General features: G+C 35.5%; 1 protein-coding gene across 2 annotated transcripts in view; it reads left to right on the forward strand.

The window, feature by feature from the left end:
- reps2 (RALBP1 associated Eps domain containing 2) overlaps positions 1 to 18,064 on the forward strand; it is a 48,582-nt gene that overhangs the window by 28,386 nt on the left and 2,132 nt on the right. Inside the window, exons 8-18 of one of the 2 annotated variants that reach the window (XM_039652713.2) lie at positions 1 to 37; positions 175 to 231; positions 1,579 to 1,663; positions 2,214 to 2,282; positions 4,729 to 4,777; positions 5,588 to 5,724; positions 6,721 to 6,782; positions 7,398 to 7,487; positions 13,712 to 13,762; positions 13,948 to 14,081; positions 14,666 to 14,771. The exon at positions 1 to 37 is cut by the window's left edge and continues 132 nt beyond it. In XM_039652713.2, the coding sequence (XP_039508647.2) occupies positions 1 to 37; positions 175 to 231; positions 1,579 to 1,663; positions 2,214 to 2,282; positions 4,729 to 4,777; positions 5,588 to 5,724; positions 6,721 to 6,782; positions 7,398 to 7,487; positions 13,712 to 13,762; positions 13,948 to 14,081; positions 14,666 to 14,771 (877 nt within the window). Of the gene's footprint in view, positions 38 to 174; positions 232 to 1,578; positions 1,664 to 2,213; positions 2,283 to 4,728; positions 4,778 to 5,587; positions 5,725 to 6,720; positions 6,783 to 7,397; positions 7,488 to 13,708; positions 13,763 to 13,947; positions 14,082 to 14,665; positions 14,772 to 18,064 lie in introns of both variants that reach the window. The other variant, XM_039652712.2, reaches the window with a different exon arrangement.

Genomic DNA, 18,064 nt, shown 5'->3' on the forward strand with positions numbered 1-18,064 from the left:
TGTGGATCCAGGTGTGGTTACAGCGCCACCATCTGAGGTACGCAATCCACAACTCGCAACATGCCTACAGTGAAGTGTTTAGTTTCACCTGTTTCGGGTTTCTCGTCCAGTGTTATGTCTTATGATGCAATCATGAGATGTTTGAACTGGGCTCTAAATGTGTTTCTTTTACAGGCGACTCAACCTCTCATTGTGTTTGATGACAATATGAGGCCTGGAGCCAATCCACTGGTAAGAAGAACCTCATTTAACATGAATGCCAAGATCACGATGTTCTGCACGTTTCGTTCTGCCCTTTCCTCTGTCTTTGTCCTTCTGTCTCTCTTTCGTTGTTCTTTAATATCAAAATTGTCATGATGATCGGCACTCAATATCGCCAACTCCTCAAAACAAATAACAAGAACAGTCACATGAGAGATGCCATTGATGGTTGGATAAATAAATACGTTTTTTTTGTTGTTTAATGCTAAACAAAAACTAAAAATATTATGATAATATTTATTAATATTTTTAATTAGCTATTTTTTTTATTTTCAGCTTTTTTTGTTCATTTATTTCCTTTAACTTTGAATAATTTTAGTACTTTAACGTCTGAATATTTTAAAACCGCCAATTTAACATTTCTTGGTTAAGTTTTTATATAATATTTCTATTTTATTTCTACTGTAGAGAGATGCATTGATGATTGGATAAATAAATACGTTTTTTTTTTTGGTTTATTGCTAAAAAACGTTGTTATATACAGTACATTAAATTAGTATTTATTAATATTTTTCATTAGCTATTTTTTATTTTTCTTAAAAATTTCTATTTTGTTTTCATTTATTTCTTTTTAACTTTGAATAATTTTAGTACTTTACCTTCTGGATATTTTAAAACCACCAATTTAACATTTCTTGGTTAAGTTATAATATAATATTTCTATTTTATTTCTACTGTAGAGAGATGCATTGATGATTGGATAAATAAATACTTTTTTGGTTTATTGCTAAAAAAACATTGTTATATACATTATGATAGTATTTATTAATATTTTTAATTTGCTATTTTTTTACTTTCAGAATTTTTTTCTTCAAAATTTCTATTTAGTGTTCATTTATTTCTATTTTACTTTAAATAATTGTAGTACTTTAAAACTGCCAATTTAACATTTCTTGTTTTTTTGTAAGTTTTTTTTTAACTTTTTTATATAATATTTCTATTTTATTTCTGCTGTATTTCAATAAATGAAAACAATGTTTATAGTTTTAATTTTAGCTTACAATATCATCACTGGTTTATTGTGATGAGAATATTTAGTTAGTTGCATTTATAGCTTCCATATAGAACAAGTATACAAGAATAATATAAAACAGCATGCGTTAATTTAAGAATAATAATAATAAAAGAAGATATAAGTAGTTCTATAACTCTCTCTCTTTAGGCATGTGTGTTTGGCTGAAGGCAGAGGGTGCTAATGAGTCTTATATGAGATCTCGAAAAGACAAAAATCCAACTTGTCCGACCCTTATAAACGAGTAAACCTCTACATGTGCTCATATCAGTCATGTTGTGCTGGCTTTTCATTTTCCCAAACAGGAAATGTGTTCTGCTGGCCTTCAGGTGACCTCTAGACCAGGTGTGACCGCTAAACAGGACACGAGAGATGAAAGCAGGAAACCGGGTAATGACTTCAGAGACAGACCTCAGTAATCATGGACAGGATTAAAGGGGAAAAAAAAGAAATGTGTTTTAAACGGTGGCCCAAAAAGTATTCGGACATTTAAGCCTAGGGCTGGGGAAAAAAATCTATTTGATTTAAAAATCCAGTTGGAAGGTCAAAAAAAAAAAATCGATTTTTTTAAAGCCCTCTTCGGAATAGTGTTCATACATTTTGCATTCGCCAAATCTTCCTTCAGGGTTTCCGTAGCACGCTTCCTGCGGCACAGTTCGGGTACGACAGTCAACACGATGAAACTCTCTCTTATTATACTTGATCTTGATCTTAATTTTTTTTTTTTTCCTAAATATGTTTAGCTTTAAAGTAAATGCCACTTGCTTTGAAATATTTCATTATCTAATGCTATTTTTTCAGTGTCTTCAGTGTGCAAATATTTTTGGGACGACTCTTCCACACTTAAGAGGGCAAATGCCATGTAAACTCATTAATATTCACATGCAGATGTTCCTATATCGCTGCTCTTATTGTGCTTGTTTTATTGCTGTGTCAGCAGATTTCAGCCCAAAGAGAGTTCCAGACCTGCATGAAAAGCCAATCCAGCGTGTCAGCACTTTAAAACCAGGTGACTCACTGTCCCGAGGCGCAGCACACACCCCTGACCCACACCAGACCAACCAAAACCTCTAATTTACCTGAGCTTTACCATCTGTGTACATTAGAGGAAACAGTTCAGGCAAAAGATTACAATTCTGTCATCATTTACTCATCCTCATTTTGTTCAACCCGTATGACTTTTCATTTGTGGAACATGAATGTTTAGCAGAAAATTCCAGTTGTTCTTTTCCATACAATGCAAGCAAATTGTCTCTATAAAAGTAGTCCATACTATGTAAGTGTTATATTCCAAGTCTTCTGATGCCATAAGATAGTTTTATGTCAAAAACTGACCAAAATGTGTTATTTGTGGATAATGTTCAACACTTCTGGAGCTTGACGTCGCTTATTTTCAAATGTAGAGCTTAGAAGATATGCTGCACCAGGTTTAACATAAAAAAAATTGGTTTTAGTGTCTCATGTAACCAATCATGACACAGCATTTTGAATATATGACAGTGCAAATGACAATTTGAGTCTCTTTCTCAGACAGATCTGTAATATGACTTCAGAAGAGACCTGTAATAAAGCGTAGACAACTTTTATGAATGTTTTTTTATTAGCTCAAGAGAGTTCATTCCTTTTCATTTTCATTGTATGGAAAAGAGCAGCATGACCTCAAGATTAAAATTTGATGTTGTATTTTGTATTATTAATGAATGGATAAAAAAAAATATTATTATTTTTTTAAACCCTAATAATTTGTTTAACCCTCTGGGGTTCTTCGGGTCAATAATGACCCGAAGCGTTTAAATAAAAAAATGTTAAAAATCGTAGCTTCATCGGAATGGTGGTACTTGGTATATGAACACCCAAAAAAATTGGGGACAGGATTTGAAAAGTCTAAGTGGGCGTAAAAAAAATACTCACACTCAGGACCTTCGGGTCAAAAATGACCCGCATAGGAAAGGAATGGGAAATTGGCAAAAATGTGAAAATACTGAGTTTTTTTGTGCGTACAATCTACAAATCAGCTACGATCTTGAAAAAAAGCACACAACAGTGAAGGGGTGAATCTATAAAACATCAAGAGTGCAAAACAGACATATCCACACACACACACAAACACACCTTTATACACAAACACACCAAAAAATTCAGATTATACATGTGTTTTGCATTTTTAAAAAGCTCAGTTTGTCCACGAGATGGCATCCATCTAATTTCCAAAATTGCTTTTATGAGGCCTAGGCTTGACTCCAAAATGAAATACAGCTTTAAAAAAAAAAAAATTTTAAATATTTTTTTCTATTATACAGTATTCAATGGGGGAAAATTTGGTCATAATTATTGCATTAATACTAATTATAAATTTTTGTATTTTTGAAATTTTCTCAAAACACCAAAAAAGAAAAGAAAAAATATTATAAAAAAACAAGTAAAAAAAAAATTATGATTTTCTTTTTTAAATATGAATCCCCGCCCTTTGGGTCCATTTTGACCCGAAGTTCCCGAGTGTGACTGTTAAACGAAGAACCCCAGAGGGTTAAAATGTGTTTACATTTTATTAACAAATGTATTATTCAAACATTAAACAGTTATTATGATTAAATAAATAAAAAATACTTTTTAAATATTAAAAAAATAAAAAAATATTTTTTTTATTATTTAAAGCGGCATTGCGTAACTTTTTGGTGTTAAAAATGGAAAAGAGCAGCATGAACAATCTTCAAAACGTCTCCTTTTTCTGTGTGTGATTTTGCAGCATCATGAGTAAATCATACTGACAGAATATTTCTCATGATGAGATTTAAAGCGCTGGTATTGTCTTCAGATGAAGCTGTACAGCGGAGGCCTGTTTGTTATTTTCTGCTGATGGGTGTGATGTTATGGAGTATAACCCCTCAGCGCCTCTGGGTGTGGACACAAATCCTGTTATATCCACAGCGCTGACCTTTTGTTCTGATATTTCATGCAGTCCGCTCTGATCCCATAACAGCTTATATTTATTGAAGTGCCCAGATCCCTGGGCGTTCACAAATAATCCCGCACTCTCCCTGCTTTATTACTTGGGTTTGAATGCGATGTTGACCTGCACTTTACTTCCAAGATGGTTTTTTTCCCCTAGTGTTGGTAGAAAAGAGAATATTTTCGCCAAGAGAGTCTCCGTCAATGCCGCAGTGCATGATGGGATAGGAGACAGGCCTGTTTGGATAGTATCGAGTGTGTTTGATGTTTTATTGTTACGATTCAGTGTTTCTGTTGAGGTGTGAGAGAGCAGTTCATCTCAGGAACGTCTTCTTGTAGATGACGGGTAAATAAAAGAATGCTTTTATTTTGTTTCTGAACAGAATGAAGTTGATGCTTTTGTTTGTTTTTTTAAATTAAATAAATAGGCTTTTACTTTAGGGTTTTAATGCAGAACTAATACTTTTACTGTATCACTGTGTAATTAACATGCACATGTTTTACAGATTCTCCACAAGAGCTTGACGCGAATATGAAGTCAAGAACACGACCCAGGTAAAAACACACTACTGTTTAAATAACAGTTTTTTTAATAAACACTTTTATTTTGTAAGGATGCATTAAATTGATCAAAATTGACTGCAAAGACATTTATAATGTTACAAACGATTTCTGTTTGAAATAACTGCTGTTCTTTGAAACTTTCTATCGAAAATAAATGCATCACTGTTTTTAAAAAAATATGAAGCTGCACAACTGTTTGCAACATTGATAATAATAATAAATGTTTCTTGAGCATCAAATCATCATATTAGAGTGATTTCTGAAGGATCATGTGACACTGAAGACTGGAGTAATGATGCTAAAATACAGCTTTGATCACAGGAATAAATTACACTTCACTATATATTCACATAGAAAACTGTTATTTTAAATTGTAATAATATTTCACAATATTACTGATTGTACTGTACTTTTGATCAAATAAAAACAGCCGCATTAGAGACTTCTCTCAGAAACATAAAAAAAATATGATACTGACCTCAAACTTTTGAACAGTAGTGCATATTTTAGTTTATTTATTTTATTATATTTATTTTAGCAGTATTTATTATAGTGCATAGTTTATGTATTATTAATTAGGGTATACATTTGATTCTGTATAAAAACACAGGCTTCTGGGTTTGTTTAAATTTATTAAGACATTATTATTATAATTAATTAGTAATACAATAAACCTCTGTTAGGGGACATTCTCATTTGTAAAAAAATGAAACGTTTTCTTTTAAGGCTAGTCTGTGGGTTAGAGTTAGGTTATGATATTTATAAGAAGCTCAAGTGTGTGTGTGTGTGTGTTACCCCCAGGTCATATTCCAGCACGTCTATAGATGATGCCATGAAGAAGGTGGAGGAGCCCCCCACTCCTCCTCCTCGACCCCAGAAGTCTCACTCCCGCGCCTCCTCTCTCGACCTCAACAAGCTCTTCCAACAGAGCAGTCAAGGTTCACACCCATCCCGACATTCCTCACGTCTTTCAACTGTATAAACATACACACTTTAATAAACTGAGAATATAAAGTGCAGACGTTGAGAAAAATTCCAATAATTGTAATAAAAGTAAACATTTGACTGTGTGGACGCGGTATTGGCACGTTCTAGGGAGGACACAGGATTGACTGAGAATATATTGAAAGTTTATTCTTCAAATGTATGAAGCTGTAGGTTTGCACAGTGAGAATAATGAATAATTGAGAAGAGCGTTGACAAGAAACGAATCTGCTTTGTGCTTATGGTTTTTAGATCAAGTTCTGGCCCCAGTTGTGAAAAACCCCAAAGTTAAGACAATGTTACTAGGTTGAGAGGTTTGTTACAAGCTCTGAATGACTCAAATGTGTTCACATGTGAACAGAGACACATGAACACACATCCTGAATCCAGTGCTATTAAACTACTGTCTGAGCCAACTAAATGTTTCAAAGAATAAAATATCCATGAATCATTTTTCAAAGTCCAATGCTGAATTCTCATCATTCTTTAAATCCACAGAGAGTTTTCATGGCATGCAAACAATTACAAAAATTAATATGTGTGTGTATAAGAACATACTGTATATATATATATATATATATATTAAGATTTATATAAGATAAATACAATAAGATTAAGACTACTCATCCAGTCTGCATTTATTTGCTCGAAAATATAGTAATAAAAATAAATAATCTGAAAAATTGTTACAATTTAAAATAAAGGTTTTACTTTTTTAAAACATTTTTTTACGGTTTTAATTTTAAAATGACTTGGTAGCAGATAGCCCCATAATGAAGCTCCGCCCCCACTGTACTGTAGATTAATTCCAAGATTACAGTGAGAATAATCTAGATAAAAAAAAAAAATGAATCTATGCCCATGACTAATGTAAATGTTGTGCAGAATATTTGTCTTGAAAAAGAACAACACTATAAGTGTTTCTGAATATGTTGTCCTTGTTGTCTCAGGTGGTAAAAGTGTGTGGTTGCCTCCTCCTCCAGCTCTTCCTCCACGACCGACAGCGACGCAGGTGAACTCCTTATTTCACGGATTTGCTGATTGCAGAAAAGGGGCATTTTCATGTATGCAATCTGTTTTTTATTGCCAACAGCTTTTAACGAAACTTAAAAAACCTAGACGCCTACCCCACTTCCTAGGTTGTCTATTTTTTAAGTATTTTTTTTAAGTATATTTTTTTTAAGTATTTTCGGTTTTTAAGTTTTGTTAAAAGCTTTTGGCAATAAAAAACAGATTGCATACATGAATATTTGTACTGAATATTTGTTTCTGCCTGCAGTTCACTTAACGGCCACCAGTGTCTCTAATAACAAGCGTTTCTGAATTCTACATACGGCCCCTTTAAAACATGGCAACTGGTTTCTAGCTTGTTATTAGATGTTTGACCAGCTACCGTGTTCATTAAACCCAACTTGACTGATTTTTTGCTGTTTTTTTAATAGCAGCTTTGGTGCATTGATAGTTTATATCAACTATGGTTTTAAACATGGCTCATTTAATCCGATTGTATATCTGTTTCAGTGATTGGATACCTTTTAGTTTGCTTTAAAATATTGAATTGTCTTTTGTACTTTGGTGTTCTGTGTCTGTGTTGTATAATAACTTGTGTCCTAATTCAATGTCTCAGATCTTCAGCTTCATGCCTGGCTCAGAGAAGAGTTCCCAGAAGGCCGTTCATCAGCCAAACTTTGCAGATTTCAGCAAGTTTAGCGAGGAGGTGAGTAGATGTTCACATTGATCAGATGTTAGAATCACTGAACTGACATTTGAGCAACATAAACCAACATTTAACTCCTGACGTGACATATTTCTGACTGAAACAGGAAATAATGTTGTGCGGGACTGGGAACAAATTAATTGTATTTTTTAGAACATTCATATTGTATTCATACAATAGTAAATGAACTGTAAGAATGAGGACATTAAAATAATTTTGGTGATACTTTACAGTAAGTGTCCATATGTTAACATTAGTTAAAGGGTTAGTTCGCTCAAAAATAAAAATTCTGTCATTATTTACTCACCCTAATGTCGTTCCAAACACTTTTATTCAATTTAATAAATCTAGTCAGATAGAGCAACACTGATCACAGATCAGATACAATTTCATAATCGCAATAAGCCAAAATGTGATATATGTAACTCTTTTTTTATATATATATAATCAAATCTGCCTTTTTAATCGCATAAATTGGTGCATTGAAATGAATATATCCTCAGTGAAATTCTGCACACAGTCTTCCTGCTGTCTGTCATCATTTCTTTCTCAGTTATTAATTACCTGTCCTCTTTGAAAAGTCTGCACTTCCTCTTTTCAGTGTGTGTGAACACGTTCACCCGTTCACTCTTCTCATGTTTCTGTGGCTGCAGGCTGAGAAGAGACGGCAGTTTCCCACAGTTTAATAAGAGTATAAAGCCACAGGAGCCCAATGAAAACACACACACTCATCAGCGTTACACAACCTCAGCTTACATTACACACACACACACTGTTTTGACAGCACGGGCACCTGTACTCAAGCCCTGTCTATGAAAGCTAATACTTGTATAAGATATGAAGATATGAGCGCAGACTCTATATGAAGAGATTCTGGCGTGATCAAATCCTCATAACTCCTCTGAAGCCTCCAGAGAGCTTTAACCATCTCCGACCGCAAGCGTTCCTTCATCTTTATGGCCTTTTTACCCCTCCATGCTTTTAACTTTTGGCTTCTGTAAAGCGGCGAGGGGGAATGGGATCACTGCGTGAAATTCATTTGTCATAGTCCTGTGAGTTATGGCTTTCTGAGGTCATTATTGGACTGAGAAACACAGTGTCTTAATCAAGCACGGTTTCAGAACCTAGAAAGTCGCTTTTCTGCATTTTTGAGGCATCATTGTAATGGTATTAGTGTTTTAAAAGTTTAACTTTATTATGAAAATTTGGAATTGTTTGACCATTATTTTTTTGTATGCTTTTTATACTCCTTAAAATGAATCCAAGAATGTGAGAGAATAGAAATAAATAGGAAAAATTGTTTATTTTATTTTATATATTCAATAAAGTTGTATTGAATAAAAGCTTTAAATAAAATCTGACTGAATAAAAATATAAAATATATTTTTAATATTTATGTATATATATATATAAAATATAATAATATTGTTTTTTATATATATATATATATATTTATTATATAAAATATAATGAAAATGAAATATTTTTTGTATGCTTTTTATACTCATTAAAAAGTGAGAATAATAATAAACAAGAAATATTTTTGGATTTTATTTTCAATAAAGTTGTATTGAATAAAAGCATTGAATAACAATGTATTAAATAAAAATAAATCTAAATAATATAAAGGACTTATTTTTGGAATTGTTTTACCTTTATTTTTTGAATGTTTTTTTTATACTCGTTAAAATAAATGTAAAACAATTTTGAGAGAATAATAGCAATTAATAGTTTATATAGTTAATTTTTTGTATATTATTTTAAATGTTTTTTTTTATGATTTTTCCAATAAAGTAGTATTGAATAAAAGCATTGACTCAAAAAATACAGAATAAAAATAAATATAAACAACAATGGACTTGTTTTTTGTTTTACTTTCATTTATTTTATGGCTTTTTTGCTCCTTAAAATAATCCAAATTAATAAATTGGAAAGCATAAATATAAATAGGAAATGAAGGATTTTTTTTTATTTATTTACATTTTATTTATCCCCCCCCCCCCCCCCAATAAAGTAGTATTAAAAAATCTATATAATAATGGACTTGTTTTTAAAAATGTTTTACCTTAATTTTTTTTTTTGTATTTTGTAAAAAATATGTTTTTGTGTTTGTATGCTTTAATGAGTATTGTATCATTAGCTTGACAAACTCAAATTTTCTTTCGCCGCGACAAGTTTTCCTTTCTGTAAGTGCCAAATTCTGATTGTTTTGCTCACATGACCTGATGTTGACTTCTCCTGTCCTATATAACACTGACAGGATCTCGTTCAGGGACTAGACCTGACAGCTTCCCATTCATTGTATCTGGGCTCGTATTGAACAAATGTCATATTGCATTTGATTTGTTCTTGTTCTCTTTTTGTGTCCATTGTTATCTAAAGACAACACAGCACCCCTGAGGTGTTCGTTATTGACTTGAGCTTCATCCGGAGATCAGGACACATGTCATGGAGACACAGTCTCAGAAAACTTCCTCACTTATTTTCCACATCTCAGATCTGTTCTTAATTAAACTCTGAGCAGGAACCTAGAGATTCATGTTTGACCATCATCATCTCTCCTGAGTGCGGACAAATGAGAGACGGAGTGTATATTTATTATGCAGCATTCGGTATTATGATGTGATATTATAGAAACAGCCATAGTTTGTTTCAGTTCCTGTTACAGAAACACTTTATAATCATTTGTTCACTTATTAAGTTTATATAGTTATATGCAGGGCTGGATTTATTTCTCCGGTTACGATGCAGATAAATATTTATTTTTAATCATTATTAATAATTTCACTGGTTCAACTGGTTCTTTAAATAAGTACAATGTTTTCTTTACTCAATATACACTATATGTTCAGGCTAATATTTTATGTTTTTGACCAGTGGAGAAGAGTATTTTTGTCTAGCATTTGTCATTGACTTTCTTTGACTTTGCTTGCTTTGTTTTTTCGGAAAAATAAAATGAATATTTGGAGAGAATAATAGCAGCATTATTATTATTATTTTATTATATTACAATAGTAATATTATTATTTTATTATACTATTAATTATATTAATCATAATTGTATTTCAAACAAAGTCGCTTTTGAAATTGTTTAAATTTTTCTGTGCTTTTTTTATGCTTTTTGGAGTATTGCGTCATTGGCTTAGCAAACTCTATTAGAAACAATTCTCCTAAAAGTTATCTATTTATTTAAAAATCAATTGATTAATTATAAAAGAAAGCTGCAGGTATAAAGAAAGCTTTTTTAAAGATAATAATAAAGCTTATTCTTTTAAATTTTGTGTAATATTGCAATGTGACATGAATTCACAGCTCATTACATTATACAAACAACAGGTGGCGCTGTTGTGAATGCAGATGACTGAATCCATGTGCTAAACAGCTTCAACTGACCAGTTTAGGATATTTGACCCTATGTTTCTCTCTATCACAGCAGGTTACACTGGGCAGGTGTTCGGCCGGTCAAGTCATTTTACTATTTGTAGGAACACTTGTTTTTATTTAACACTCCTTCGCCCATGTAATGGTCCTTCTGAGGTTTATAGGCGGCGATGGGCACCGTTACCTTCTGTATGGCGGTCATTACTCTTGTGTTTTGTCCCGAGGGTAGCTGGGTGAAATAACTCCTGTCGCAGCAAATCAAATCATTTATGACTTTCCAGACAAATTTACAGCCTTGCAATTGGCCCGTTTCTGCTATTACGTTTCATTGTGCCATAAAGAACAGATTCCCTGTGCCACAACGACCACAGTCCTGGGCGGCGGAGGCTTTTTAGCTAACGTATTGCATTTTTTTGCAAAGTGATTGAATGTTTACACTACACTGACAGAGAATGATAGTGTGGAAATATGAACGTTCCAGTTGAATAAACGGTGAAGTACAGCAGTGTAAGTGGGATGTTGTAAGCCAGAGAGTCTTCACTGAGAATGTCGGGATTGATGTTACGCCCTCGGTGATCCATGAACGCACACTGTGTCGTATCCTGAGCCAGCGTTGAGGGAGAGCTGTGTAATTCACTTTAAAGAGCGAGCGAGAATTTAATGCGGCCTTCGCTTCTACGTCTCCACTTTTTCTTTGCCCACATCCTCAGTGTGAGAGAGTCGGAAATTGCAGCTTTTGGAAAGAGAAGACTAAGGGAAAATCCAGACTAGTATGTCCCTGTTATGATATTTTAAAGGTTCCTAATTTTTTGGGGAGTATCGAAGTGTCTGAATCGTTTCGATCAAGGATTCAATCTCTCTAAACCCCGCCTTTCTGAGAGCTACTCTGCTCTGATTGGTCAGATGGCCCAGTCATAATTGGTCTACTCTGCTCTGATTGGTCAGATGGCCCAGTCATGATTGGTCTACTCTGCTCTGATTGGTCAGATGGCCCAGTTATGATTGGTCTACTCTGCTCTGATTGGTCAGATGGCCCAGTTATGATTGGTCTACTCTGCTCTGATTGGTCAGATGGCCCAGTCATGATTGGTCTACTCTGCTCTGATTGGTCAGATGGCCCAGTCATGATTGGTCTACTCTGCTCTGATTGGTCAGATGGCCCAGTTATGATTGGTCTACTCTGCTCTGATTGGTCAGATGGCCCAGTCATGATTGGTCTACTCTGCTCTGATTGGTCAGATGGCCCAGTTATGATTGGTCTACTCTGCTCTGATTGGTCAGATGGCCCAGTCATGATTGGTCTACTCTGCTCTGATTGGTCAGATGGCCCAGTCATGATTGGTCTACTCTGCTCTGATTGGTCAGATGGCCCAGTCATGATTGGTCTACTCTGCTCTGATTGGTCAGATGGCCCAGTCATGATTGGTCTACTCTGCTCTGATTGGTCAGATGGCCCAGTTATGATTGGTCTACTCTGCTCTGATTGGTCAGATGGCCCAGTTATGATTGGTCTACTCTGCTCTGATTGGTCAGATGGCCCAGTCATGATTGGTCTACTCTGCTCTGATTGGTCAGATGGCCCAGTCATGATTGGTCTACTCTGCTCTGATTGGTCAGATGGCCCAGTTATGATTGGTCTACTCTGCTCTGATTGGTCAGATGGCCCAGTCATGATTGGTCTACTCTGCTCTGATTGGTCAGATGGCCCAGTCATGATTGGTCTACTCTGCTCCGATTGATCAGATGGCCCAGTCATGATTGGTCTACTCTGCTCTGATTGGTCAGATGGCCCAGTCATAATTGGTCTACTCTGCTCTGATTGGTCAGATGGCCCAGTCATGATTGGTCTACTCTGCTCTGATTGGTCAGATGGCCCAGTTATGATTGGTCTACTCTGCTCTGATTGGTCAGATGGCCCAGTCATGATTGGTCTACTCTGCTCTGATTGGTCAGATGGCCCAGTCATGATTGGTCTACTCTGCTCTGATTGGTCAGATGGCCCAGTTATGATTGGTCTACTCTGCTCTGATTGGTCAGATGGCCCAGTCATGATTGGTCTACTCTGCTCTGATTGGTGAGACAGCCCAGGCTGTCATGATTGGTCTACTCTGCTCTGATTGGTCTGATGGCCCAGGCTGTCGTGATTGGTCTACTCTGCTCTGATTGGTCAGACGGCCCAGGCTGTCGTGATTGGTCTACTCTGCTCTGATTGGTCAGATGGCCCAGTCGTCATGCTTTGGAAGCGCAGCAAAGAGGATTTGCTTTCGCAGAAAACAGCGTCTTCTCAACATATCGACACGAACCAAACTCTTCCGATCTCTGCTACAACTACAGTGTTTGAGGGTCAAAGTAGTTGTTGTTCGCTGGCAGCCAATGAAGACCATAGACTGGCATTAAGCAAATTTGTTACGTTGTTACTTGGGTATGTAACAGGAATTACTGAGGACTAGTTTCAGCAGTTCAGAATCGGTTCTTTCTTTTAGGAGACACTAACACTATTTATCTGCACTTTGATCTTTGAGGAACTTCACAGACCTTTTACTTTCACAAACAGCTGTATTACACTCTGCATGAAAGGTCATATTCAAAAAAGCATAATAGAGGCCATTTACGGGAGTCTGTTGTTTATATGGATAAATGAACTTTTTAAATTTCAAATTTAATTGCATGCGTGTGTAAAACAAACATAATCTTACCTATCCTTTTGAACAGTAGTGTAATGAAGCCCAGCATGATAACAGATCCTCATAAATGTCCTGTTGTCTTGGTTAATGTTACAAATTGCTTTGGAAAACTAACATTGAAAGCCTCCTGATCTCAAACTCCTCTTTCTCCGACAGCAGGAGACCATCGTGACAGGAGCTCTCAGCACAGAAGACCTGGCACCCAAATCGGTAAGACCTGACCCCTTTCCATTAACCCAGCACCTAACGCCCCATCTGAGACCCTTAAATAGGTCTCCGTATCTCACAGATGTTTAGACCATGAACATAATGCATCATCTACTGCTCTTCAGTGTACTGATGTTTAGGGCATGTTTGATGAAGTTTCTACCTGAAACATTTAAACCACTTCCCAGGATTCCACACTGGTGCAACAAGGCCACGCCCCTCAGAAGCCAGTCCGAAGAAAGCTCCACCCAGAAAGCCTGAGTGCCACTCCCCCCTTGGCCACGCCCTACTCTGCTGCCACATTGACCAAATCTACACAGAGGTCCGTATTTCTTTATTTTTCTTTTTATCTAAAAGTGAACAAGAATGGCAATGCTTACAACAGCATATTATAGTTTAAAGATTATATTTTGCAAATAAATTAGAAAAAAATGCAATAATAATATAAAATACATCAAATATTAAATATACAAGAATGGAAATGTTTGCAATAACAGATGGAAGATTTATTTAAATAAAAATAAATCAGCAAATATGTCAATTAGAAAAAATATATAATAATAAATATAATGATAAGTGTTTTGGAGGAAAACTTTTCTTGTGATTTCCCCACAATTTCAATTATTTTTTTTTTAGATTTTTAATTTTTTTAATGTAAGTTTAAAAGGATAAAAAATGCAGATTTATTTTTTACAGCCATTTTGGATCATATTTACCAGGGGTGCCATTAATTCTGGCCAAAACTGTGTGTTTTTTATATATATATATATATATATATATATATATATATATATATATATCAGTGAATTATAACCGGCTCTAAACAAGTGTGATCCTGAATTGAACATCATTAAAAGCTCATCCACACGTGTAGACAGCGCTCCTGATTATTGTGTGGTGTTCCAGGCCTCCACCCAAGCAGAAAAGAGAGATCCAGATGGCCATCAGGAAGAACCGAGAAACCAACGCAGTCCTGACACGTCTCAACAGTGAACTACAGCAACAGCTAAAGGTGTGTCAGCCAGATCCACACACACACACACACTACAGGAATAGTTCTTACACATGCTTATTCCAAGAAGCATTAATAAATAAACGCCGGCCAGTGATGCTGAAGATGTTAGCGGTCTCATATGATAGGATCTGAAGATTGAAGCTGTCTGCTCACACATTAGTTTTAGGTTAGTTTTTACGGTTGGGCAGCTCATACTATTTCCCACACTCCTACCCAGACCGATCACATGTCTCTAGTCTCGTATCGATCGCACGCTGCTTTTATATATACACACACAGACGGCTTGTGTTACCTTCACGAGTTATTGAGTGACTGAAGATGGTTTAGAGTTGCAGTCCTCAATTTATTCAGAGATCCACTCAATAAACACATACACTCACACACACACACACACACACACACAGTCTGGCTGTCTGAAACTGCAAGCTTAGCCTCGGCCTCAAGCAGTTGTCTTCTTTAAAATAGTGCATCCTGCAGCAGCTGTGTGTGTGTGTGTGTGTGTGTTTGTAAATGCATTTTACCCACTGACTGTGAGAGCAGAAAGAAAGTGAGGGAAATGAAAAGTGAAAGACGCTAGACTCTTGTTCATAAATGCTCATGTGCAGATCAGGTTGCACTGCATTCTGGGAAACGGTTAACCTGCAGACCACTGCACGCTATGCTATGAATCTCACATTAGAATTATTTATTTGATTTGTACATTTATTCATTTAGCATACTCAAAATTAATAAATGTGAATATATATTTAAAACAACATTTTAAAGTAAATTTTAAATGTAATACTTAATCATATCTTTTTAAAGGGGTCATGAACTGCATTGTTTTATAATTCTTTCTGGGGTGCACTTATAACGTTAGTATTATTTTTGCATCAAAAATGATCATAATTTAGAAATAAAAGGCATTTTTCCTATCCTGATTTTGACCTCTGATTTGAGCGCTCTGTTTAAGAGTCGTGTCTGTGTCAGTGTAATTTATTCATGACCACTTTAAATCATAAAATAATGTCATCCTAAGCTTGTTTTGCTATAACAATGAAATATTATTTAAGTAAAATTGACAAAATTCAATTATTTTATTTTATTTGGCTGGAGAAAATAAAGTAAAGTGTAGCTGTACATGTTAAGAATAGGATGACCGTGAATGGATGAGTTCGTGTGCATTTTAAGATGTAATTGTTGCATGAATTCTTATTAAATTCTGTAAATAATAAAAAAATAAAACACCAAATCAATTGTTTTTAATGCTCCAAATGAATTTAGGCGTTAGAACTTTAAAATGTACAATATAAAAAAAATGAATGTTCATTTTGAAATTAGCTAAAAGTTATATGTACAATGTTATTCAAATATAGGTGTTTTAAAGATTAAGTTTAAGTGAGCATTATATGATGGCAAAGGCAATATAAATGTAAAAAGATGAGAAATGAGCATGCACAGTGAAATATCCAGAAGTGCCTATACATTTCATGGTGGAAACGCATGAAGTCTGGGACAATATCTGGGGTATCAGACACACTGAATCAAAAGCAGTCAGATATTTGAGAAGATGTTCCTGATGGGTGTCGGATGACGTGAACTGAAGGCTGTTTGACAGTGTGTGTCTGTATTGTTCTTGAAGATATGTGATATTCGTGACTTTAATGACAAATGAAGACGGGTCGAAATAAACGTGTCTGTGAGTGTCAGACCAGTTGCTTTCATCCTTTCTGTCTGATGTCATCTGAAGGTCATGACCTCGGGTCACTTTGTCTAGCAGTGGCATTCCTTATTTGACAGATGTCTGTGTGCTCACCAACATTTGTCAATTGAGGATCAGCTTGTTAGGCCGTGTGTCCACCAAAGCGTTTTAGCCAGTTGAAAACGCTAGACGCCTAGCTTTGGGCGCTTGAGAGCGTTCTGGCAGTGCAGCGTTTTTTCCGTTGCGACGTTTCGTTGCTATGCAACATGACATCATGACTTTTGCGTAAACATACACGCCACTTTCGAGTCAAGTGCCGCGTTCTCTCTACGCATTTTGAGCTATCCGCGTGTATCCGAAGTGTATGCGTGTATGTCTACGCCATTAACGTCCGAGTGATTCCGCGTGTCTGTACACGTCGTCAAATGTCCGCGCGAAACGAAGCAAAATGTAGATCTACATCTGGGGAGCGATCTTTTTAAGACTGCTAACATTAACATTAATGAGCTTGGAAACCACAATGAACTTTTTCTGCCTAAATAAAGTCATGATTACTGTATTTATAACTAGCATATCTCTAGTTACAGTCCCTGCATTGTAAAATGTAAGTTATCCACAAGTTTCCGAGGAGCGCTCCTGTAAAAAATAAAGTGGTGACGCGGCGGAAGTAGCATTCCAATGGTATTTTGTGTGTTAGTTAGCGAAGAGGCTAGCTGTTTTTCGGAGAATTATTTTACTATTTAAAGACGCAAATCTTTATGAGAGATGTCGTTACGGAGCTCAGGGACAACATGTGCTGTTCGCGGTTGTATGTATAACCGGACTAAACTAATTCAGTGGCTTAAACGTGATTGTTTTGAACATAAGCTGAAAACGATATCAGAGTGATCCTGCCAACGACTGTAACGTTAGTTTCCATCACCTCCCAAAAGACGACGAATCTTCCTGTGTACATTTGTTTAAATTCTTAATGTTTTATAAACTCTATCAGCATGTGATTGGCTGTTCGCTACTGATGTTACAGCTAAACTCAGGATCAAAGCCTGTGTTGAAAGAATACCAAATGTGCCAGTTAATGTATTCAAGCAGCACATTCATTTATAATTTTGAATAAACTCCAAAGCACAATGACTAAGTGTGTGTTTTTTATTTTAATTGTTTGTCAGCTCGCACAACTGTCTGTCACCATGCCTTGATGAGTATTGATTATTAATAATGTTATTATAATACTGCCAATCAACTACTGCGGATGGTAAAGGTACTGGTATTTCACCCTTTTGAATTTCGTTGAGGTTGTGTTCCCACATCGTTAGCTAGTTTGGATCGCTATAACTTGAATGACTGTCAACTGTTGAATGAATGAGTGTCAAGCATGTCAAATCGCCCTTTGTTTACTTCCAACCGGAAGTCGCGCCCACTTTTGACGCAAGGCCTCATGGGGCGTAGGAAACTTGTGGATACTTGCGAGGAGTGAACATTTAGACATAGAGAGAAAGTATCAAACGTATCTTGTGCAGAAAAGTTAGCTTTTCTTTTACACGTGTGTGAAATCCAACAATATTTAATGAAAATAAATAAATATCGGACGATATATCGGAATTTAAAACCC

Source organism: Pimephales promelas, chromosome 20 (assembly GCF_988280905.1).
Source record: "Pimephales promelas chromosome 20, fPimPro1.hap1.1, whole genome shotgun sequence".
In the NCBI taxonomy this organism is placed as follows: domain Eukaryota; kingdom Metazoa; phylum Chordata; class Actinopteri; order Cypriniformes; family Leuciscidae; genus Pimephales; species Pimephales promelas.